Source organism: Saccopteryx leptura, chromosome 3 (genome assembly GCF_036850995.1).
Source record: "Saccopteryx leptura isolate mSacLep1 chromosome 3, mSacLep1_pri_phased_curated, whole genome shotgun sequence".
NCBI classification, from domain to species: domain Eukaryota; kingdom Metazoa; phylum Chordata; class Mammalia; order Chiroptera; family Emballonuridae; genus Saccopteryx; species Saccopteryx leptura.
The window spans coordinates 366327504-366351761 of record NC_089505.1 but is presented as its reverse complement, the minus strand read 5'-3'; the positions used below and the strand labels follow the sequence as shown (position 1 = coordinate 366351761).

Genomic DNA, 24258 nt, shown 5'->3' with positions numbered 1-24258 from the left:
TCCCTTCTTTGCAGGGAAGCAGTTTAAGTGCACGGTGTGCGACTACACGGCAGCCCAGAAGCCGCAGCTGCTGCGGCACATGGAACAGCATGCCTCCTTCAAGGTAAGGCCCTGGGGGGCGCAGCTGAGCTTGAGCTGCAAAGCATGGCTCTGCAGAAGGAAGGAGGGGAGGGCACCGCCCATTACTTCCGGTACCCCCTTCACGGTCGGGCCCCCACAGCTGGTACTCACGGAATAAAGGAGCTACGCCTTGGACTCCTCCCAGAAGGGTGGCATTTCTCTCTCCTTTGGAAACCCAGGCCAAGAAGACTGTGTAAGAGGGTGCACACTAGGGGACGGGTATGCTTACCATCAAAACCATTGTAGAGGACCGAACGGCAGCTTTAAGGACGAGTCCGTGTGCTTTTAGATCCGGGACTCCTTAGGGAAATCCCTGCGCCGACAGGTGCGAAGGGGCCCACCCGGCAGGTTGGAAGAGCTGCAGCTGGTGCTCAGGGAGTGCCCACCACAGTGTCCAGTGTGTAGCAGGGGCTCAGAGATGGTGGCTTCCTGTTCCTTTATCCCTCGAATGGATGTTTCTTCAATTACGCTGCCCACTGCACGCCCACTCCTTTTACACGGCTACTCCGCGGTGGAGTGTATGTCCCCGCCCTCCTCTCCATACCAGTGGCCACGTGACCGGGAGCTCCACCCTCCCCGCTTTCCGAGACCCCCGGGGAGGCCTCAGTCTTCCAGCCGCATGCTAACTGCACTGGCCTGCGCGGTAAAACCGGTTCGCTTTTCCAGGTCTAGGTACATAATTTACAGTGTGTGTCATCTGTGTCAGGAAACACGGTAACAGGGTCAGCCTCACACTGCCTTTTGCAATGACCTGTTTTTATTTATATGGTATAAAAATAGTCAGTGTGTGTTCACCAAATAAGATTTGGAGAATGCTTTGCATCCCCTCTCCTCGTACGTGTTGGACGGGTAATTTCTTCAGACGTGACTGCGGTCCCGCTGAAACCGAGCGTTTTCGTGGTGGAGATGAGTGTCATCCTTACTGCTGGAAGGCTGTGCTGGAGAACACGGCTTCGCTGCGTGGCGGGCCGGGTGGCCGGGACGGCTTCCTCTACGGGTCTCACGGAGGACCTCCGGTCGGAGGCGGCGCTGCGGGGCCTGCAAGCTCTAGGCGACACATAGTGCCTTGTTTATCACCACTTCACAGGCCTTTTCACGTTCTATGAAAATACGTTAACTACTATTCAGTAGCTGCCTAACCGCTCCCTTCATAGTTGGACGGTGTGCTGTTTCCCAGTGTTCGCTGTTAAGAGTAGCCCAACAGTGGCTGTCGTCATAGCAACAGCGTGTGTGTCGTCCTAAAATCCGAAGGGCTCAGAAGCACTGGGGAAGCCCGTCACTCCAGCAGGCATCCACAAAGGCTGAAGGTGTCCTGTTTGCGTCCTGCCTCTGTCGTCCAGGTGCGAGCCCTGGTGGAGCGAGGATGCCGTCAGCCTAGTATGGGTGTGCCGGAAGAGCCGGGGGGCCGGAGGATGCTGCGGGCAGGGTCGGGGTCTAACAGCACGGGGCGTCCTCTCAGCCTTGCTGCCTGACACTTTGCTTTCAGGCAGACAGACCGCCCATCCCTCATCCTGTAGGCAGCGTGGCCCATAGGCAGAAGCACCTGGTGGAATTCCTTCCCTGGTAGGCTCGTAGGACCCATCACTGTCAATAGAAACATTCTCTGTTCCAGGGCTGATTGAGTCTGAGCCTCTCTCCTTTTACATGACCAAAAAATAACTATTTTTTTTAATGATTTTTTAAAATTTATTCATTTTAGATAGGAGAGAGAGTGAGAGAGAGAGAGAGAGAAAGGGGGAGGAGCAGGAAGCATCAACTCCCATATATGCCTTGACCTGACAAGTGCAGGGTTTCGAACCGGCGACCTCAGTGTTCCAGGTCGACGCTTTATCCACTGCGCCACCACAGGTCAGGCTAAAAATGATTTTTTAAAAAAATATTTGAAATCATTTTAGACTCACAAAGTCACAGAGATTACCTGTGTACCCGTCACCCACCTTCCGCCAATGATAACATCTTGTTACTTAACCCTAGTATATTATGCAAACTAAGAAACTGACTTTGATATATTTACTATGAACTAAACTCTAGGCCTTATTTGGATTTCACCAGTCTTCTCTCTTTTTATCAATAATAAACTAATTTTAAGGAAGTACTAGGTTCACAGTAGAATGGGAAGTACAGGGAGGTCACATACACCAACTGTCCCCTTGTTCCCCTGGACACAGCCTCCCCTATTTTCAGTATTCCCACTGAGTGGTGCATTTGTGACAGCTGAACCGATGTGGATGCATCATAATCCCCCAAAGGTCATAGTTCAGTCTTGGTGTTGTATATTCTGTGGGTTTTGACAAATGTATAGTAACATGTATCCACCATTATAGTAAAAAGTCAACCAGCCCCAACTGAGGGACATGCTGTCAAGTGCTTCATCATTGCTCCTTAAAACTGCCCAAGTCATCAAAAACAGGGAAAGTCTGAGAAACTGCCCCATCCGGCGTGCAGCTTCTGTGTGAGCCCGTCTCTTGCAGCTCGCACCCCTCCCCCTTTGTTTTTGACATTATACACTGTGGCCCTGTGATCCCACTGTCTTAGAATCCAGCCTTGCCACATACTACCTGTGGGACCTTGGGCAAGTCAGGTAACCTCCGTAACATTTCTGTGATGTGGGGACAGAGCAGTGCCTCTTGTCGCTCTATAGATGATGAGTCGTAAGTGCTTCCCAGAGGGCTCAGCACAAAGATCTGAAATGTTATTCTGTCCACACTCTCCTGGTTTCTTCCTTTCTCTGTTCATCAAAAGATGGTCACACCTGTGCAGTGTTGTCTGCTTTGTCAGGCCTCAGTTGAAGAGGCGAGGTGCCTGTGACGTGGTCTCTTTGCTCAAGAAGTCAGAGTCCCCTCATTCCACTGACTCGGTATATTCCTGTAGAATGTGCCTGACCTTCCACAAGGTCCATTTCTCACACAGAGTTCTTTATGCATTCTCCTTTTCCTTCCAGAGTGGCCGTTTCTCCCGGACACTGCTGGACCGGCCCTGCTTTCCCAGAGCTGGTTTCCCTGAGCCAGGGGCCTGGCCCTTACGCCTGGCCTTTCCCTCCGCCTCACCACTTCCCGCCCGTTTTCCTGCGTTGCGCTGAGACGCGCCACGGGGCCTGGTGCTGCAGGGTGTGTGCACTCCGGGTCTTTGCTCTGTGAGGCTCTGGTGCTCCAGGAGGCTGTGGAGTTCTGGAAAGCAAGTCAAAAATTGGGTGTGTGAATGTGCAAGTCTGCAAAAAAAAAAAAAAAAAACAACCAAAAAGCATTCAGTTTGAGATCAGCAGTTTTCTAAATCTGTCCACTTTGGAAACTGTTCAGTGTGACTTATTGCTGACCTTGCCTCTGACTTCCCACTTCTTTGCTCTGCAACAAGGCCTGGGCTTGTCTGACAAATAGCTCTGGTCGGTCCTCTGCCCTGCTTTCCCGGGTGAAGGCTGGCCCTTCCTCCTGCGGCCGGGAGTGCTTTCCCGGGTGAAGGCTGGCCCTTCCTCCTGCGGCCGGGAGTGCTTTCCCGGGTGAAGGCTGGCCCTTCCTCCTGCGGCCGGGAGTGCTTCCCCGGGTGAAGGCTGGCCCTTCCTCCTGCGGCCGGGAGTGCTTTCCCGGGTGAAGGCTGGCCCTTCCTCCTGCGGCCGGGAGTGCTTTCCCGGGTGAAGGCTGGCCCTTTCTCCTGCGGCCGGGAGTGCTTTCCCGGGTGAAGGCTGGCCCTTCCTCCTGCGGCCGGGAGTGCTTTCCCGGGTGAAGGCTGGCCCTTTCTCCTGCGGCCGGGAGTGCTTCCCCGGGTGAAGGCTGGCCCTTTCTCCTGCGGCCGGGAGTGCTTTCCCGGGTGAAGGCTGGCCCTTTCTCCTGCGGCCGGGAGTGCTTTCCCGGGTGAAGGCTGGCCCTTCCTCCTGCGGCCGTGAGTGTGGAGGTGGAGGTGGAGGCGAGCAGGTCCTGTCAAAGGGAGCCCAGCCGGCCGTCCTCCTGAAGGCACTGTTAAATTTAACTTAACGTTTGCTATGTCTCTAAAACCAACTAAATCCTCGAATTTATGCCATGAAGCCTGAAGAGTGGATTGCTTGTCAGCTTAAAATATGCTCAACACAAGCATCTCCATCAAACTGGTGAGAAGTAAGGGAGATTTCTTTTTTTTTTTTTTTTTTTTTTTTTTTTTTTTTTTTTTCTCATTTTTCTGAAGCTAGAAACAGGGAGAGACAGTCAGACAGACTCCCGCATGCGCCCGACCGGGATCCACCCGGCACGCCCACCAGGGGCGACGCTCTGCCCACCAGGGGGCGATGCTCTGCCCATCCTGGGCGTCGCCATATTGCGACCAGAGCCACTCTAGCGCCTGGGGCAGAGGCCACAGAGCCATCCCCAGCGCCCGGGCCATCTTTGCTCCAATGGAGCCTAGGCTGCGGGAGGGGAAGAGAGAGACAGAGAGGGAAAGCGCGGCGGAGGGGTGGAGAAGCAAATGGGCGCTTCTCCTGTGTGCCCTGGCCGGGAATCGAACCCGGGTCCTCCGCACGCTAGGCCGACGCTCTACCGCTGAGCCAACCGGCCAGGGCGTAAGGGAGATTTCAGTCGATGATTTTGTTATCATTGACGAGTATTCCAGAGGGAGTGTGTGTGTGATCCCACAGACGTAACACTTAGAATTTTAAGAGGTAACATAAATATAAACGAAGTACTAAATTTTCATCTGAATGTCTGATGCAAAAACCCTGAGATGTTGACTCTTTTCTTGAATGCACCCTTTCTGCACCCCCCCCCCCAGTGCCAAGTAGTAAGCCAGGGGCTGAGGGGGAGGGGATGAGGCCAGGCCTCCTCTGTCTCTGCCAGGCTCCTGAATCATATAATCACAGCAAGTGTGTTAAATGGTGTGCTGTGTGCCATGGGAACCCACAAGACCGCCTCATTATTCTAACTGTCATTTTTTAAAAGCCGTGGTTTAAGCAGGTTACTGTAATAGTATCCTATCATGTCAGACCTAGAGTTTACAACCTATTAGCAGCCAGAAAGTTCTCTGGTTGACAGATGTTCACAAATCCAGGGGCATTGCGTCCTTGACAATGCAGTGGGTCTCTAAGGTGTTCATATCCCAGCGCGTCCGTGCGATGTAGCACTGAGTTAGTTACACGAGCAGAAGACACAGGCCGCTGAGTTCGCACGGGGCGTGCGGGGCTTCGATGCTGAATTGGACAAAGGTGGTGTTTGGGGGAGGCCAGCCAGGGTGTGGCTGTGCTAACGATGTCTTCCTGGTCGCCACTTTAAGCTTGGCAAGCAAGGGAGTGAGAGCACAGAAGAGACCTTGAATAAGCATCATTTTGGGAAGCACACATTTATGCATGGTTGAAGTTCCTCCTCAGACCGTGAGTCCCAGTCCAGTCCCCTCAGGAAGCTAAGTCATCGGGCATTGCTCATGGCATTGGGCTTTGTTTCTCCTCCAGTGTCTCCTCTTGCCCGTGAACTGGTTCTCTCTCCCATCAGAAAGCCCCACCACAAGGTGGAGTGTTTAATTAAATATCTGGTGTCAGAATAAAGAAGATGGTGGATGGTCCCCTTCATAACAGCCATGTAGGTTTGGCATTACAGCAGGTGTTCTTCGTATATGACCTGATTTTTCCCTAGAAAGCCCTATACTGTACGTTTTGATATTCCCATTTTGTAGACAAGGAAACTGAGGCCCAGAGTCCAGTTTAGTAGCACATATTCAAGAGGATGCAAGTGGTGGAGCTGTGATTTTGTGCTTGTCTCTTTGTGGACAAGAGCTACTCTCTGTGCAGCACTGCCTCCCGCCCAGGCCAAGCAGAGGGACGCGCTCGCCTCTTTGTGGACAAGAGCTACTCTGTGCAGCGCTGCCTCCCGCCCAGGCCAAGCAGAGGGACGCGCTCGCCTCTTCTGCACGTTCCCTCTGCTGCGGTGACCTGGCCGGCATTTGTCTGTTCAGCTGTCAAGCTCAAGCACAGTCTTTAAGCGAAATGCTGACTGAGGGCGAACTCAGCAGCCGGAACATTTCCCAGGTTCAGTGGAGATGACTAAACGTTAAATAAAGAGGATAAAAGGAAAGGGGAGGGCGCCGATGGCCTGCACGTGTTCTGCTTTTCAGTTCTCAACCCGGATGGAAGCGGAGCATCTGTGATCACGTGTTGTCCGGGAGACAGGCGTGCGTGTGGGAGGAGACTGAAGGGGCGTGGCCGGGAAGGGGCGGTCCCAGGGACCACTTATTACAAGGTTAGGACTGAAATGTCTCTGCTGGAAACCTCTTATTCCATCTTCTGCTTCCTTGTCTTTTAGACTTTTAAAGCCCTTCTGGGGGGAGGGGGGGAGGACACAATTGGATTGACTTATGTTAAATGAAATCCCTAATAATACACGGTATATTCTCTGGAAATACTGCACTTTTGACAGCACAGGTGATTACCAAAAAATCAATAACCGGAGAACGTGGAAGCATCTCCTGAGCTCTGGCACGAAAAGCAATTAGTGCGAATTGACTCACTGTTATTTATTGTGATGAGATAATTGTCTCCATGCAACCCCTTTTTGAACTTGTGGTACCCCACGGTTTTAAAACATTTGTTCTTTTAAATTGTTTAATTTGGCTCTGGCTTTATTTCACAACAGAGGTGGCTTTGTGCTTGTGGTAGGATACAAAGACCTCTGAATTCTTGGCCCCAGGCACGATCTTGTCCCTGTCACAGCAGATTTCGAAAGGAGATCCCAACCTTGTGATCTCAGACTTAGCAGTTTGGGGCCAAACTTAGATTTGGGGCCAAAAAAAAAAAAAAAAAAGAAAAGAAAAATCACAAGAACTTTACTCTCCTGCACAAAGGGTGCGATGGCTTTGGCGGCAGGAAGGGTCAGTGTGGAGGGCACAGTCGCCCTGGGCTGGGGTGGCGGTCTCACTCACCCGATGACGCTGCTCTGAAAGCTTGGGTGTGCGCCTCTTGAAAGGCTGACCATCGGTAGCCTGACCTGTGGTGGTGCAGTGGATAAAGCGTCGACCTGGAAATGCTGAGGTCGCCGGTTCGAAACCCTGGGCTTGCCTGGTCAAGGCACATATGGGAGTTAATGCTTCCAGCTCCTCCCCACCTTCTCTCTCTGTCTCTCTCTCCTCTCTCTCTCCCTCTGTGTCTCTCTCCCTTTCTCTCTCCTCTCTAAAATGAATTAAAAAAAAAAAAAAAAAAGAAAGAAAGGCTGACCATCGGTGGCACGGGTCCGGGGAAGCCCATGGGCCCTGCTGCTCCTTGGGACGCAGGCGTCTCCTTTCTGGCGTGCGCTCAGGACAGGCGGTCACAGGTGCATAGCCTTGTCTGCGTTTTCGGTCCTAACCCACCTGGATGCCAATTAGACCTGTGCTTTGTCTTCTCTGCCTCTGTCTCCAGCTGGGTTCTGAAACCAAGGTTGTGACCAATGGACCTGTGACTGTGGATTTTACCTCACCAGTCATCTAGAACTTTCTTTCTTGGCATTTCCTTTTCTGTCCTTTGCAGAGAGCAGCGGGCCTGTCCCAGAGCGGCAGGCTCCCATTTTGCATTCTGAGCCTCTGATGTCATTGTGTGACAGTTGGGCTGGACTCGGTTACAGCTTGACTCGAATGTCTTACCTGGGAGGGCCTCCCCTCTCCTTTTACCGGAAGCCGTCCCGACCTTGGACGTTGCCTCATCAGCCAGCTTCTCGCCTGTTTTACAACCTTTCTCCTTTCTCTAAGTTCCTTTCTTGACGCTGGTGGGCAATCGGGTGAGCCCCTCTTGAATATAGTTAGGCGTCTTCTCATCCAGCTCTATGGAACCCCGTTTCACATGTGAGGCAGGACTTCCTGTCCTCCCATATTTTCTTTCTTTCTTTTTGAAGAACCAGAACAGGAAATCCTCAAATTGTGAAAAAATATAATTTACTTGATATAAATCAGAGAAACTAGAGTTTCAGCCTCAACAAGTTCAATTGCACTTTTTTTCCCCGATCCAACGTGTTGGTCTTTAATGCACCATTTGAGAAAGAGTCTTTGTGTCATGAAATGTCATCGAAACGACCCAGAATCCAGCTCCTGCCCCTTACCTTCTCCCCGTGACCCGCCTTGTGTTCTCAGCATGTGACTGACACTCTTCTTCCTCAGTCAGGCCCTCCGTGCCCATGGCCCGAATGGCCAGGTCCAGGGGACCCTTGTTAGGCCCTGGCTTTCTGGATTTCTTAGTGCACTTGACTCTGTCATTCCTTACTCCACGAGGGACATCATTCCCCTGGCTCTGGACTCCAGACACCCAGTTCTCTTCCCTGCTGTCATTCTCTCTGGTCCTTCCATTCTGTCCCCAGGCTCCAGGGTGCCTCTCTCCTGGTCACCTTCTCCTTCAGTGGCTGAGCTCTGTCCTGGGCATGTCCTAGTGACCTGTGCCCGGATGTGTATCCAGGGCCTAGAACTTTCCCCTGACGGTTCCTCTCCTGTCTCCAGCCACTGACTGGACCCGTCCTCCTGGGCGTCCAGGGTGCTGTCCTCTCGCCCTCTCTGCCACAGCTAACAGGACGCCTTCCTCCTGTCGTCTGCGCTGCAAACGGGCCCGTCTGTCTCTCTGTATCCCCTGCATCTGGTCATCAGACCTGGCTGCTTGTGCCTCCTCCATCCCTTAAACTCACTCTTCCTGGTCTGTGTTTTGTCTCTCTCTCTCCTCCCAGGCTCTCGGTGTCTCTCGTTCGTGCTGCTGCTGCGACTGGCGAAGAGGCTCCCTGCCTCCGTCTGTCCCTTTCTAACCCGCCCTCCGTTCATTTCCAGAGTGGCATTCTCAGTGTGAAGTTGGCGTCGTCCTCCCACTCGACACCCGCCTGGGCTCACGTTACTGTCTGGACACTGCACCTCTGCGCTGGTTTGGCTGCTGCCAGCCTGAGCGCAGTGACCCATGGGCCACCGGCATGGCACCCAGCCCGCCAGGGTGGTTCTTGTCCTTCGAAGTTGATCTGGGCTGCCTTACATCCAGGAAATCAAAGAATACCAATCCACGCCCCTCCCAGACGGCTCCCAGCCAAGAGAGAGGCTGGGAAGATAGCGATAAAGGGGAAGTCACATCATCTCTTTGTTTCTGGCTGAGCCCAGGAGCCCAGGTCCAGTGCAGACCAGGTGGTCAGCCTGGGAGACTGTAAAACTTTGGGCGCATACCTTAAACGTCTATACCTCAGTTTTCTTATCTGTAAAATGGGGATACTAATTATACCTACCACAAGAGGTGGTTGTGAGACTTACAGGAATTAACTCATGTAAGGCACTTGGAACTATCTTGTGTCACAGTAGCCGTCAGCAAAAGCGCTGAAATGCTACGATTATTACGTTAGGTCACATTTACTTCTGATGATACTTCCAGTGTACTGCTGAGTGGTAAGCATGACAGCGGGTCCGCTGCCTTGTTCTTGATTCACTTTCTTTTTGGACGACAGTAGGGACTTTGCTGTTTGTTTCACATAAACTATACGACTGTAGCCTCCTATATCTTCCGTGGCTGGCTGCTGGCCTGAAAGCTCACGGTAAATAACGTCCCTCCTGCGCGCTCCCACCCTTTGCTGTCCATAGCATCTGACTTCGAAACCAAGGTTTATGATCCAGCCGGCCTCCGCAGCACTTCCTCTTTGCAGTGGCTCTCTGCGTGGAAAAACTCGTGGGTGTGCAGAGATCGCATCAGCACATCCCCAGGGCGGGGGACTGTGCCTGGCTCAGAGGAGGGGGTCAGGAGGCCCGTGCTTCAGAAGTGAGACCTCGAGATCTGCCAGGTAACAGTGCAGTCAGACGCTGTGCCTGGCGGTGGGCGGAGCGGCGTCACCTGCTCCCTCCTTCGCCTGCGACGTTCCCTGCGGAAACCCGGCGACCCTTCAGTTACAGCACTGACAGTAGAGAGGATCCCAAGTTGAAGTTAGGTGCTGATTGCGCCCGTGTGAAGGGTTGTGACGGGCATGAGGAAGCTGCAGCCAAGCCCAGGAGGGAGCTAGACGGGCGGTTTACCCTCCTAAGCCCGGAGCTGTTGTGCAGTGTGGGGTGCCCCGGGGGGACTGACCTCCCTGCACCTGCAGGGGCTGAGCTCCCGGACAGTCAGGGGCTGAGCTCGCAGACGTGGGACGTGACAGTGACCCGGACATGGCAGTGACCGCGTTGCCCAGCAGGTGGCCGGGTCTCCTGGGGACCCCCAGAGGTCTGAGCAGGCACCCTGTCCCCCTCACCACTCTGAGTGCTGAAGCAGGATGCATGGTGGCAGACAAGGCTGCACGACCTGCTTGTGTCTTTATCCTGAAAGTGCCTCGTCTTGCCCAGGTGGGGGTGTGTGTGTGGAAATGGATTTGAACAGGTGGTTTCCCTGCTGCTGGACAGTGATGGCTTAACACTGGTGTATAGGCAGGTGCTTACAGGTAAATGCTGTGCAGGAAACAGTTTAGTTAAAGAAGCAAGTACATCAGGGAATTAATTGTAAAGGGAGTGACTTTGAAAGGCATTCACTTAAAAAAAAAGTGGTTATTATATTGCTTTTTTATTTTCTTATTGAGCAAATTCTGGGGTGAACAAAAAAGAAAAGGTAATGAAGAAATGAAAGAAAATTTGCAGAGGCCCCTCCTAGTCTGGGGACACCTTGCCCCGTCGTCACTGAGTTGGTCCCGCAGAGGCAGGACCCAACCTCCCAGGGTCAGGTTTTTCCCTAGAGCACACCCCCAGGGGGCGGGGCTGCTCCCGGCAGACGTTCTGGGTGTCAGACGTGCACACTGGGGAGGGGGACATTGGGGGGGCGGCACCTGCCCCGTTGCTGAGCGAGGGCTGGGGCTCGGCTGGGGCTCACCTTTCCCGAACCTTCTCCCTTGTCCTGCAGCCCTTCCGCTGTGCCCACTGCCATTACTCGTGCAACATCTCAGGCTCGCTGAAGAGGCACTACAACAGGAAGCACCCCGACGAGGAGTACACCAACGTGGGCGCCGGCGAGCTGGCAGCCGACACGCTCGTCCAGCAAGGTAGGCCACGTGCTGGCCGGGGCCCCTGCCCGTCCCCTGCTGACTGCGTTTCTGCTGACAAGAGCTGCCATGTCTGGTGATTCAATCCCGGTCCCTGAGGGGTTAATTCTTCCCTGCCTTGTCTCCCTCCTGCTCCTCCTCACTTACCAGCGTTCCCTGTGGGCAGGGTCGCACTAGAGCAACCTTAAGAGAAACCTGAAATGAGGAGTAATCATGCACCCACAGATTTTATGCCCCCCCATTTATCTGTGTTGCCTTCTGCCCTTTGTCCCTGCCTGTGTGTTTTGCATAAATGGCAGCTCGTGGCTTCCCTTCTCTACTTAACATTGATTAGCATGGACATGTTGTTTTCCTCTGGTCTTCCTAATTGTATTTCAAAGGGCTCTTTGTAACACAACATCAAGGGACCTCATTTTATTTACGCATGGACCTGTGGTTGAACATCACAGAGTTTCCAGATTGTTCTTTTATTGAAATTAGAAAGACCGCGATGGTAAACATACGTGTGGCTGAGCGTCTTTAGATCATCCGAAAGTACTTACTGAGCCCTCAGATTACTTGTCCTGAAAAGAAAAAAAAATGTTGAGGACATTTAAACTAAAGAGAATGGAGGAAGCCTCTGATATTACTGGAAAGTCTGGGGTTTTTCCTGATTCCTTTTTTGGGCAATAATCCTGTGTTCCCACCTGAAGTGGAGAGGGTTTAGCGCAGACGCTACTGCCATACAGATAAATGCTAGATTATGTCTGCACGTTGTTAATTCAACGGAAAAATGGTGGCTGCTCTTTCCCAAGTCCTGTGTCTCTGTGACACCGAAGACAGTTGTAGAGATCTGTCGGGTTGTACACTCTGGTAACCGGCTGTGGGGCTGTACACTCTGGGGTGCTCCGAGTGTTCTGAGGTGGCGTGAAGATGCGCTTGCTGGAATCACCGAAAAACGCATCTTCATCTAAAACGAATGAATTGGTTGAGTCCTTCCGCACTTGTGTGACCAGGCTGACGTGTGGGTGTGGATGACAGCGTGGAGCCCTCAGGGTGGTTTGAGAGCCTCCTGTCCTTGGGGGAGGGGCGTGTTCTGCCTGTGTTTTCTTTAGGGGCAGTTTTATGGAGCTGGTGGTGAGGGGCGTGTCCCGCTGTGGCTGTGTCCTCGGGTGACTTATGGAACCTCTCTGCCCCGGGCCCTTCGCCCAAGTGTGGAGGCCATAGCAGCGCCTCACATGCTGGTGACCTGGGTGGAATGACAGGACACTTGCCTGGCACGGAACACATTTTTATTTGCTTTTGTAGTCTCTTTTTTTCTGAAATAATCTAAGGCCCCTAGAGCCATTGCGTCATTTTTGACGACATTCAGGAATCACAGAGGAGAGAACAGATGCCTAGGGTCACAGTAAATAACTCAGAGTGGCAGGCTAGAGAGTCCTTTAACGTCCTTCGTCCCTTGGGTCAGATTGGCAGGAAATAGACGTTTCCGGTGGCTACTGGGACGGGTGTGGGCACCTGATTGATAATACTATCACTGCTGGGTGCTTCCAAATTGTCAGCATTGCTTTGCAAAAAAAAGTGCAGAGGCCAAACTGTTTCATGCCCTGAGTTCACAGCACTCTCTCAAGTGGCCCCAAGTGGTTGGCCCAGGCACAGGGTTGGGAGTCAGATGGACCCGGAGCCAGGTCCCTGTTCCCTGTGACCCTTGAACCAGTTGACTTCTGTGAAGGTCGGGTGCACGTCTTCCAAGAGGAGGGCTGATCCCTGCCCTGTAGAAGCTGCAGAGAGCAGGGCCTTTCCCCTGAGATCCCAGACCGTGCCTGACACACAGCAAGTACTTGGCACGTGGTTCAGATTTGCTGTCACATATATTCCTGCATTCCTTCTTCACTACGTGTCTCCTGGGCTCCCCATGTGCCTGGCGCTGTGCTCGGCACTGGGCTCTGGTGGCATCGACGGCTCACTGCCAGGGTTGGGGACAAAGGCGGGCGGCTCCTCCATGGCTCTGTGTTTCGACTGTGCAACAGGAAGCAGGGGCGGGGGTCAGCGGCTTCTCCCAGGGCTGATCCTGCCCCCAGGCCCTGGTGTCAGAGGGTCATTGTGGTGAGGGTAGGCAAGGGGGACAGAGAAGCAAGGGGAGAGCAGGGGGTCAGGGAGAAGAGAGATTTTGGCAGCTGCTAAAATCTTCCTGTTATTTTGAGCTATATTGGAATAATGTACACGTTACATTGGTACCTTGAATGCATATTCATATCATAGTTTTTCACACCAGATTCAGGGGAAATAATATGAAAGAAAATCCAGAAACTTAACAGCTAACCCCAAAAGCCATCTGTTTGATTTTGGGATATTTTAATTTTAAAATTGTTGTTATTAGGGCCCAGATTCCACACATTATTGGTGGATGCTTCTGGTGACATGCTATTTATTATGCTGTCTCATTGGTTTATTTCATACCGAGATCCTGTGAGGTTGGCATCTTCATTCATGTTTTAAATGGGGAAACGCAGGAAGGGCAGATGACCGGCCCAGGCCACAGAGCGAACAGGTGGCTAAGCTGGACCTGGTTCTGGATACAGAGTCTGGTTTCCTTACCATCCAGGCTGAAGTCCCTGAAGTGTGTCTCAGTTCGCACTTGTTAAAGAGGAGGCGGAGGAGGAACAGTGGGCCTCTTGTCGGGTGTCCGGAGATTCTCATTTGCCATCGGTCACTCGACGATGTGTCGGCAGGTCACCCGCACAGGGTGCTGTTCACACCCTCCTGTTTCCCGGTTTTCAGGCCCCGTGGCTTTTCTGCCCCTAGGACCCACCTCTGTTTCTGCTGCTTCCCTGCGGCTGTCATGAGGCTCTCGGATCTGGGGGAGTGTGTGAGGGGACCGGCAGGGATGGGGGAGACCTTGCTGAAGCTCCAGTTACCAGATCCCCCGCGTGGGTTCTGGACGTCAGCCTGGCCCACGATAAAACGCACTCTGCTTTTCATCTGCTGTGCTCCCTGACGCCGTGTCTCTTGTGGATTCGCGGGAGGGGGGTTGGGGTTTAGGACGGGATTCAGGTCCCCTGGGTCTCAAGGCCACGGTCTGACAGTGTGCCGTGTCAGCAGGACCCCTCTGCCTCGGCACTCACCCGGATTCCCACGTGGCGCCCACCCGGCATGCGCTGGCCGGTTCCGGGCTGGGTTTCTGGCTGTGCCCGTGGGCAGGCGCTGACTAAGGGGCCATGGGAGATGAGCCTGCCGACCACATCCGGTGCTGTTGCTCAGTCGTTAATATTGTGACATGGGATGGCTCTGTGTCCTCTCGTTTGGTCCCCCGGACCCTGGAGCAGCCGCACCTGTGTGCTCTGGCTGCGGTGACACGTGGCCACAGACTCCACGGTGGTGGTCTAAAACAGCACAGCTCATTCCCTCTCCGGTCCGAAGGGCAGCGTCCACGCTGGGTCTCCCGGGCAGAGTCAGGGTTGCTGCCGAGCCTGGCCTCCCGGAGGCCCCGGAGAAGAGGCCGCTGCGTCTGGAGGCCGCACGCACCCCTGACCCCAGCTCCTTCCTGTCTTCAGAGCCAGCAGTGGCCAGCAGGGTCTCGTGTCACAATACTGTGACCTTCCTCCTCCCCCCTGCTTATAAGGACCCCTGTGGTTACTGACGTTGGGTCCACCCAGGTGATCCAGAACCACCTTTTCATCTCCAGATCCTTCACTGGGTCACTTCTTTGATGTCCCTTTTTCCACGCAAGGTAAGGTGTTTGCGTGTGGCGGGGGTCAGGACAGGAATATCTTTGGGGGCTCTTTCTTCTGCCGACTGCAGTGCCTTTGTTGAGTTTGTGAGCTCTCGCATTTCCACCTCGGAGAATCCTCCCCGAGAGCCTGAGAAGGTGATTCTGGGCCCCGTGAATGCACGCCGCATTCAGGCCTCGTGACTGCCCGGCTCAGTGTTCCGTGCCGTTCCGGGAGACAGATTATTGGAAATGAAATTGAATTTTCAGTAATGTCAGCTACCACAAAGGAGCACACACGTTTTAGTGCCTGAAACTCTCCCAGAATATATTGCGTTCCAAAAAAGATCAAGGAATGCCATGATCGATTTTTAAAATTGCTCCCGGAATTCTGTTCTTCTGCCTGGGCCATCACTCCTCTGAGGAAATTGTGGTTTGGGGGTTTGAAGTTTTTATGACGGACGCTTAATATCAACGCTACAGGTAAAGTCACCAAGTTTCTCTGTGACCTTTTACTGTGCACTGCCTAAGAATTTAATGAAATGAAATAGAAATTAATTTCTCTCTCAGCCTTGATATCAATTAGCTGGCAGAGTTATATGTTTGGTCTAGATTACAGATTTCCATTTGTTGTTCTTTAATTAACATCACTGTGGCAAAGGTCGGAAGTTTTAATTAATGTGGAAGGCATTATTATATTAATTTTAATTCAAACATAATAGAAGGATGTTTTCCTCCCTAAATTAGTTTCCATTAAAAAGCAGCCCATTAGGAATCTTTAACTTCATGTTAAAGCCTCAGTGTGGCCTTACCTAGTTTGCTTTTGTTCATAGCACCATGTTTAGTTTTTATAGAACCAGCATCAGTTTTACCAAAAAAAAAAAAAAAAAAAAAAAGGTGGTATCTCACTGCCTGAGAGTTAGGGGGGTTTAAAAGGTGGTCAAAGGAACACTACACCATTTTTGATGATTAATAAATGGTAACAATAGAGGCTAAAAACTTAAGTTTCATTATCCTCTGGCCGAGAAAGAATGAGCTTAAAAAAGCTTTTTGCCTAAAAAAAAAAAAGAAAAAGAAAAAGAGTACAGACTGTTTAAGTTTCAGAAAATAACATCTATTTGAGAATATTCTCAAGGTAGAATTTGGTGTTCGTTGCTAGCCTTTTGCTGACTCTGTCCTCTGCCTCTGTCTGACTCCTGTGCCCTCCCAGCATCGGGAGGGGGTGCTCTGTCACCGTCTCTGCTGACGACTCTTTGAGGGGGCACCCCCCACCTCAGCGGGTAGACGAGAAACCCCGGTTACGGAACAGCGCTCTGTGAGATCCCGCGGACGTGGAATCGAGGCAGGACTTCGAGCGTGTCGTGACTGCGTCTGGGAGAGGCTTCAGCCATGCAATGCATCCCCGTGCGCTTTATCTGGTCCTCACGCATCCGTGAGGACAACCTGGTCATCAGGAGAGAATTCTTCTACCCCCTCCCCAGTGAGCAGGAAGTAAACGTGGCAGCCTGAGAGCACTCCGCGTCCAGCGCTGGCCTTCCCCTGCCCAGGGACAGGCTTCTCTGTGAGGCTGGAGAAAAGGGGTACTACTCTGGACGTCACTGGACGACCTCTGGGATACAGAAGGGACTGAGCATGTGTGAGGCTTGGGGACACAGGACGAAGAACCTAAACGGGTTTGGGTCAGAGGCACGCTTGGTGGAAGCACAGGAACGAGGGGCTGTCACAGAAGCCCAGGAGGAAGAGAACGGTTGGAAAATGGGGTAGACGTGGTCATATAATCCACAGAAGTCACGCTGGGCAGCAGCGCAGGCCGGGGTCAAGGGTGTGGGCCCTGCAGTTAGCCAGGCTTGGGTTCAGGTCTTGGCTTTTCAGAGCGACCTCTGAAGGGCACGTGGCCATCTGAGCCTCAGAGTTGACCATGCTGCCAGGCTCCTGTGCAGAAAGCATGACTTGATGTAGGAGGCGTTGGACACAGGGCAACTGCCCCCCAAGTGGAAGATGTGTTTGTTGTATGTGGTGGTGGTGATGGCGTCACTAGGAGTAAAACAGAGTGCAGAGTGCTCATTGGATTAACCAAGGAGGAGGCCATGGACCTTGACATGTGCAGTGCTGGGGGTGCGGTTGGGGGCGGGGACCAGAAAGCAGCTTGCTGTGACGTAAGCCCACAGGGCTTCCCAGCCTCAGCCCTGCCCACGTTTCGGGCCAGATCGTTATTTTGTCGTGGGGCTGTCCTGAGCGTCCCAGGATGCTTAGCAGCATCCTTGGTTTCTACCCACCAGAGGCAGGAGCCCTCGCCAGTTGTGACAACCAGGAGTTTCTCCAGGCATTGCCGGATGCCCCCTGTCTGAGAGGCAACATTTCCCTGGTGGAGAACCACCTGCCGAAGTAACGAGGAGAGGCGAGGAAGTGACGACTGCGCGTTGCTTTCCTGGCTGGGCTCACACTCTGGATTCCACTAGTTTTGATGGGCAGTTGCGCGCGCACGGACTAAGATGTAGAAGGTGCAGGAGGCTGTTGAGAGGACGCTGGCCTCCTAGCCGCTGTCCGTCTCAGAAGGAACAGAGGCGCCAGGTCCTTGTGAGCACCTGGATGGGGCACGCTTCCTGGCTAGCGCCGGACCTAGACAGGATGCGAGCTTCCCCCCTGGGGGGGCCTTCACGTGTTTCTCTGCCGAGGGGAAAAGAGCTCAGAGGGAAGGGGCCACGGCCCAGAGGAGAGCGGGGTCGGCTGGAGAAAGACCTAAAGGAAGAAGACGACTTTCTGACCTCCGAGTCGGCGAGGCAGACCTGCTGCTCGAGCTCCTGTTGGATGCCAGGAGCTGGGGCCTGAGCAGGGAGAAGGCTGGACCAGTCCCTGCCCTCACGCAGGCGCCATCTGAGAAGGGAGGACCGGCAGGTGACATGCACAGGAGTGACACAATGTAATCTGAGACACGGATTAGTGCGTGACAAGTACGCAGTCAGGATATCCTGTAGCGTGGGGGTTCTGAGTGTTTTGGGGGGGCTGCCTTAGCTAGGAGTGACAGAGAAAGCCTTCCAGAGGGTGGTGCTGGAGCGGACACCTTAGTGAGGAGCGCGCAGGTGAGCGGAGACCGTGGGGAAGGGCTTCCCGGCAGGTGTCCGGGGAGGGGCTGACGGGTCTGTGCAGAGACAGAGACAGAGAACGGAGGCGGGAGGACACAGGGTCAGAGAGGGAGGCAGGGCCGAGGTCACACGGGGTCCCAGGCCACAGTGCGGAGCCGGGGTTGATTCTAAGTGGGTGGACAGCCGCTGGAGAGTCTCTCAGCTGCGGGGGACGTGATGTTGTCTGTGTCTTGGGTGGGGAGCAGGCCAGCGGTGACTACTGGGGACTCGGGTCAGTGACAAGCTGGTTGCTCTCCCCATCGCGGCCAGCGCTGAGTGGCCTGGGAGGTGCTGAGATGCTTGGTTGTTTGAGCGGCTGTGGGCGGGCACAGGACCTGCTGGACCGGCATCTCAAGCTGCAGTGGTGGGCAGAGGTCTGAGCTGCTGAAATAAGTGGGACAGTCACCAGCTGACAGAGGCTACTGTATAATGAGTTGGTCCCCTAGGGTTCAAGGGGCAGGAGGAGGAGCCTGGAGCAGAATGGCTGCGCACGCAGCGGGGGTCGTGGCTGGGGTGGACAGGAGGCGCAGAGGAACAGAGTGGGAGGCCCAGTGAGGAGACGGTAACCTGGTGGCTGGGTGACAGTGGAGGCCTGCAGCCCGGGCTGCTCAGTGGAGGGCCACCTACCTCACCCAGGCAGAGTGCAGGGACTTGGGACCTTTAAAAGAAAACCTCTGTAATTGTATCTGAGCATTCACAATTTAAAGTTTATGTTGGTTGATCATAAAGCACCTTCCACTTATCCCGCCAGCCAAGGGGGTTTATCTTACTCACCTCATTTCTCTCTGGTACCTAAACCATTGAGTACATACAGTCATCTCTAGGCATCCGTGGGAGATTGGTTCCAGGACACCGCAGATACCAAAATCTCCAGATGCTCATCATCGAGTCCCGGGTAGGGAATGGCGTATGTGTGCCTGTAACCTATCCACATCGTCCGGTGCACTCTAATCCTCTCTAGGTTACTTTACCATAGCTCATACAGTGAAAGGCCTATGTAAATAGTACTGTTCAGGAAATAATGACAGAAACAGAACTCTCTACAGACACACCATCCTAGGCCTAAGTACATAGTACACGTCAGTAACAATGTAACTTTTTCTTTTTCTTTTCTTTTTTTAATATTTTTAATCTGTGGTTGGTTGAATCACAGAGGTGGAACCTGACAGAATCAGGCTCTTCAAATGCTCATTCACTACATGGGGAAAAGATACATACTATGTTTTAAAATCCATGTTCTAAAAACCTTACATGTTGCTGTCCCAACACAGAGGTAAGCTTGTGTTCCTTAGCTCTCGGCTTTCGGAGGGAAGGCGGAGCGCCGCGCTTCCTGTGCTCTGACTGACGGGGGAAGGCGGAGCGCAGCACTTCCTGTGCACTGACTGACAGGGGGGAAGGCTGAGCGCTGCTCTTCCTGTGCACTGACAGGGGGGAAGGCGGAGCGCCGCGCTTCCAGTGCTCTGACTGACGGGGAAGGCGGGGCGCAGCACTTCCTGTGCACTGACTGACAGGGGGGAGGCGGAGCACCGCGCTTCCTGTGCACTGACTGACATGAGGGAAGGCGGAGCGCCGCACTTCCCGTGCACTGACTGACATGAGGGAAGGCGGAGCGCAGCACTTCCTGTGCTCTGACTGACAGGGGGAAGGCGGGGCGCAGCACTTCCTGTGCTCTGACGCTGCCTTTGCGCTGTCCCTGCCTGCAGGTGGTCTCAAGTGCCCGGTGTGCAGCTTCGTCTACGGCACCAAGTGGGAGTTCAACAGGCACCTGAAGAACAAGCACGGCCTGAAGTTGGTGGAAAGTGGAGGAGAGCCCAAGTGGGAGGTAACTCTCTAGGGCGTGGCGGGCTCGGTGACAGTTCTGTGCTTTCTGAACCACATGCGAACCAGGCAGGCCCAGGGGCCGGGCACGGGCCTGCCCCTCAGCGCTCTGGGCGGTCTGGGCGGGAAACTGGGAAACCTTCTCAGATCATATCTCAGAGCTGAGGGGCGTCACAGGACAAGGGCTGGGCCGTGCACGGGGGTCCCTAACTCTGGGCGCGACTCAGTCTGTTTCGTGAAGGTCTGTATTGGTCTCCTCTGCTGTTCTCAAATCCAGAGGGTCAGGCACTGCATCTGAAAGAGGCGCGCAGGCGAGGAGGGAGTCTTACCTGTCCTGTGTCCTGAGGGCCCCGTGTCCCGAGTCTGCTCCCTGCTCAGGGGCATGTGCTCCTCCCATCAGCTTTGATGTTCCCTGGAGACTCTGTGTGATGAAGGCCAGGAGCCGCTCTCTCAGATACGAGGGCCACTACCCCAGACTGCCTGCAGCTTATCTGCTCCGGGGCTCCTCAGGGTCAGCACCACAGAAATAATGAGCGGATAATTCTTTTTTTTTTTCCTTGGTAGGGGCTGCCCTGTGCATATTAGGATATTGGGTAGCCTCATAGACCTCTACCTACTAGATATCACTAGCACCCCCAGTTGTGAAAACCCAGACCCATCGCAGACACTGCCAGTGTTTCCCAGAGTCAGAATCACCCCCGGCTGAGAAACGTCTTTCTGAAGACGCAGCCATCGGGGCACCCAGGGGTTGGGAGGAAGGGCCAGGGGACACCTCTGACAACACGGGAGGGCAGTCATATTAACACATCACGACAATGCGGGGATTGTTCCCCATGCCAGGGGAGGGCGGTTCAGGAGAGGGGCTGTGCTCATGGAATCCATCACCGCGATCGACCTGGGGAGAGAAAGGAAACAGCCACCTTCAGGGATGCAGAAAAGGCCTGTGAGGAAGCCCAGCAACCGCTGCTTGAATTCTAGCCAATCAATTAGAATTTGATGACTATTCCTTAAGATGATAAACAAGGTAGACGTGTCTCAGCCCAAATCAGCGTCTTTCTTCACAGGGAAACAGCAGAGGGTGTCTCCCCGAAGTCGGGAGGAGGACCGGGGTGGCTGGGAGCACTGTTCCTGAACGCCGTGCGGGAGGTGTCGGCTGGCACCTCAGACGAGGCAGAGGGAACAGAGACATGAAGGAAGAGGAGAAACAGCACCTCTGTGTCTGCAGGTGACACGATTGCATTTTTGGAAGATTCAATAAAAAGAATGAAAAACCACTATAGATAATATAGCAAATCATCAATACACACTATCATCAATGGCTAATAGAGAGAGAATGTCCTGAGCAGAAGGAGCGGGGGTTTCAATATCAAAACAGCGATGTTTAACAAATACCAGAACAAAACATAAGTGAATTCATTACAAATCGAGCGTGTGGAGAACTTTCCCAGCTGTAACTTAAAATCCAGATTTAATAAGGGAAAAAATTGGAAATAAAAATAACTGCATGAAAGAAAAAAGCAAAAAAATGTTTTAAGTCTTCCAGAAAAGAACTCAGAGAGATAGATGACAAAAAAATATGTTTGGTCCACCATAGAAAAAAGATAACTATTTTTACACAATAAAAGCCTTCTAAAAGTAATGAAGAAAACGATCACCAGCCCAAAAGGAAAATGAGCAAGAGATTAGAAAGGTTTACAGAAAAAAGAAACACAAGTGACGCTGGATATCTGAAACTGTGATCAGCCCCACACATAATAAATGTTCATTGAAACGAGACAGGGGTGGGATTTCTCAGCTGTTGGCTCGGGAAGAACCCAGAGGTCAGACGTCTCTACTGGGGAGGCACGGAGACGGGCCCTGGTCCACTGCTGGTGAGAAGGCTGCACGTCGGAGCCTCTGCAAAGGGGTCCGAGCACCTCAAGCGGAGCTGAGAACCCAAACAAACCAGGTGACACCAAGCTGTACACTTGGCCCCCCCAGTGAGAGTAGGACAGCCCCGGAGCTGGGCGTGGGGCTGCCTGTGGAACCACAGGCCCTCTATTCCCGTGGTTTGGGCCGTCGCCTGGCTCTCAGGAATGCCTTGCAAAGAGCACAGCCTTTCCCAGCAGTCGTGGTTACTACGGAGCTCCCCCAGGACAAGGGGGAGCCATTCCAGGTGCGTCCTGATCACCACAGGCCCAGACGCGCCTTGGGTCCAGTCGGTGTTGGCCAATCCACTGCTGAGTGGCAGCTGGAAGGAAACACACTTCTTTAGCTGGTTTACGCGTTCCTCAGATAGCTAGTGGGCGTCTACTCTACGTCATGCTGGAAACACCGGAACGAACTTGGCTGCAGAAGCACAATCCCGTGCTCTCCCGAGCCTGTCCCTTCCTGAGAAGTGCTTGTAGAGCGTGACTGTGGCTTCTCTCAATTTTGTGAAAAGTCCTCCTCCTTTCTGTTCTTCGTTACTGGTGACATTCAAGGTTCCTGCCTCCTAGCGTTACCTGGACTCCTCGTCCCTTCCACAGAGAGTCGTGCATATCTGGTTCTTGTGAAAAGTTGGTTCTCTCCCCTCCCTTTAGGCACGAGGTACCTGTGAGCCCCATTGTAGCCCCTCCTCCACTCCTACGTCCTAATCTTTGCACAGGTCTGTTTTCTGTGTTCACTTTTGTTTACTGTGTCTGTCACATCAAAATAAGGAACGAGTAGTTGAGGCGTACTGAGCTCGGACCCTGAGCCAGGACTGGTCCCACGGGCTTCCCACGTGCCGTGTGATTAGCACATTCTCTCCTTCCTTCTGCTATCACCACTGCTGTCCCTTCTTCTGCTGGCCACATGGCACAAGGCACTGGCATGGGGACAGTCAGTGGCAGTGCTGGTGGCCGTGAGGAGACAAAGGAGCCATTACCTGAAGGAACCTGGAGCACTGATTGGAAAGAATGCCTGCACCCCCGTGCTCACTGCAGGGTTATTTACAGCAGCCAAGGTCTGGAAGCAGCCCCAGTGTCCGTCAGCGGACGAGAGGATTAAAACGCTATGGCACACTTACGCCATGGAGTACTCAGCCATAAAAAGAAGGAAATCTTACCTTTTGTATCCATGTGGATGGACCTGGAGATCATTATGCCAAGTGACATAAGCCAGTCAGAGAAAGACAAGCACCATAGAATCTCACATGTGGACTTGAATGAAGAAAACAAACTAACAAGCAAAAATGGTAACAGACTCATAGATGGAGAGTAGGCTGATTGCTGTCAGGGGAGGGGGAGCTGGGGGGGGAGAGAGGGTTTGAGCAAAAAGGAAAAAAAAAACCTTATGGACACGGACAATAGTGTGATGCTTGCCAGGGTTGGGGGGAGCAGAGGAGAGTGGGGGGCACACATGGTGATGGGTGAGACTCGTCTAGGTTGGGGGGAGTAGGGGGGAGTAGAGGAGAGTGGGGGGCATACATGGTGATGGATGAGACTCGTCTAGGGTGGGGGGAGTAGAGGAGGGTGGGGGGCATACATGGTGATGGTGAGACTCGTCTAGGGTGGGGGGAGTAGAGGAGGGTGGGGGGCATACATGGTGATGGTGAGACTCGTCTCGGGTGGTGAGCACACAGTACAGTGCACAGAAGACGTGCTGTAGAATTGTGTAGCTGAAACCTATGTGATTTTGTTACCCAGTGTCACCCCAATAAATATAATAAATAGAAAGGGGAAAACAGAACAGCACATGGCAGTCTCTGTGCGTGTCTAACCCCTCATTCCGAACAGCACAGTCTATTTCCTGAGGCAGGGATACCCAAGCTGGTTTTAGAAGTCTTGGCATTAGCCAAGAGAAGTCTCCTCTTTGGGAAACAGGTTGCTCACCAGAGCGGCCGACTTCTCAGGGAGGCCGGGTAAGGGGGTGTGGCTGAGTGCAATGGTGCCACATCAGCCCCTCATCCCGGGCTTCGGGGGAGCAGTGTGTCTTCCACAAGGTCACTGGGCACTGTGTGTTTGTTTAGCCAGCGACAGAGACTCCCGAGGAGCCGTCCACCCAGTATCTGCACATCACGGAGGCCGAGGAGGACGTGCAGGGGACACAGGCCGCGGTGGCAGCATTGCAGGACCTGAGATACACCTCGGAGAGCGGTGAGAGGCCACGTCCGTCCCCCTCGGCGCCTGGGAGCTGGTCTGGGCCTGAATGAGTGCGCTTGCCAATGAGTGCGGTCTGCCAGTCATCTGCCAGTGGGTCAGCGTCCAAACCCCGGGTCCAGTGTCCAGCCCGCAGAAGCGGTCCCCTTGTCTGGTGTGGAGACCTCCGCCTCTTGAAATAGAGCCACAGCCGCGCACAGCTGCCACCACGGAGGCATGGTGTGTGGCACTGCCACCAGGCTTCCCCACGCATGCATCGTCATAGCGGTGCTCAGGACAGACAGCCTGTGAGGGCAGCAGGGCGTACTGTCCCCACTCAGACGCAGAGGGCAGCAGGGCGGACTGTCCCCACTCAGACGCAGAGGGCAGCAGGGTGGACTGTCCCCACTCAGATGCAGAGGGCAGCAGGGTGTACTGTCCCCACTCAGACGCAGAGGGCAGCAGGGTGTACTGTCCCCACTCAGACACAGAGGGCAGCA

General features: G+C 53.5%; 1 protein-coding gene across 1 annotated transcript in view; it reads left to right on the top strand.

The window, feature by feature from the left end:
* ZFAT (zinc finger and AT-hook domain containing) overlaps positions 1 to 24258 on the top strand; it is a 145128-nt gene that overhangs the window by 98561 nt on the left and 22309 nt on the right. The window contains exons 12-15 of the mRNA XM_066379564.1: positions 15 to 103; positions 10913 to 11051; positions 19565 to 19683; positions 23650 to 23776. Of these exons, the coding sequence (XP_066235661.1) occupies positions 15 to 103; positions 10913 to 11051; positions 19565 to 19683; positions 23650 to 23776 (474 nt within the window). The remainder of the gene's footprint in view (positions 1 to 14; positions 104 to 10912; positions 11052 to 19564; positions 19684 to 23649; positions 23777 to 24258) is intronic.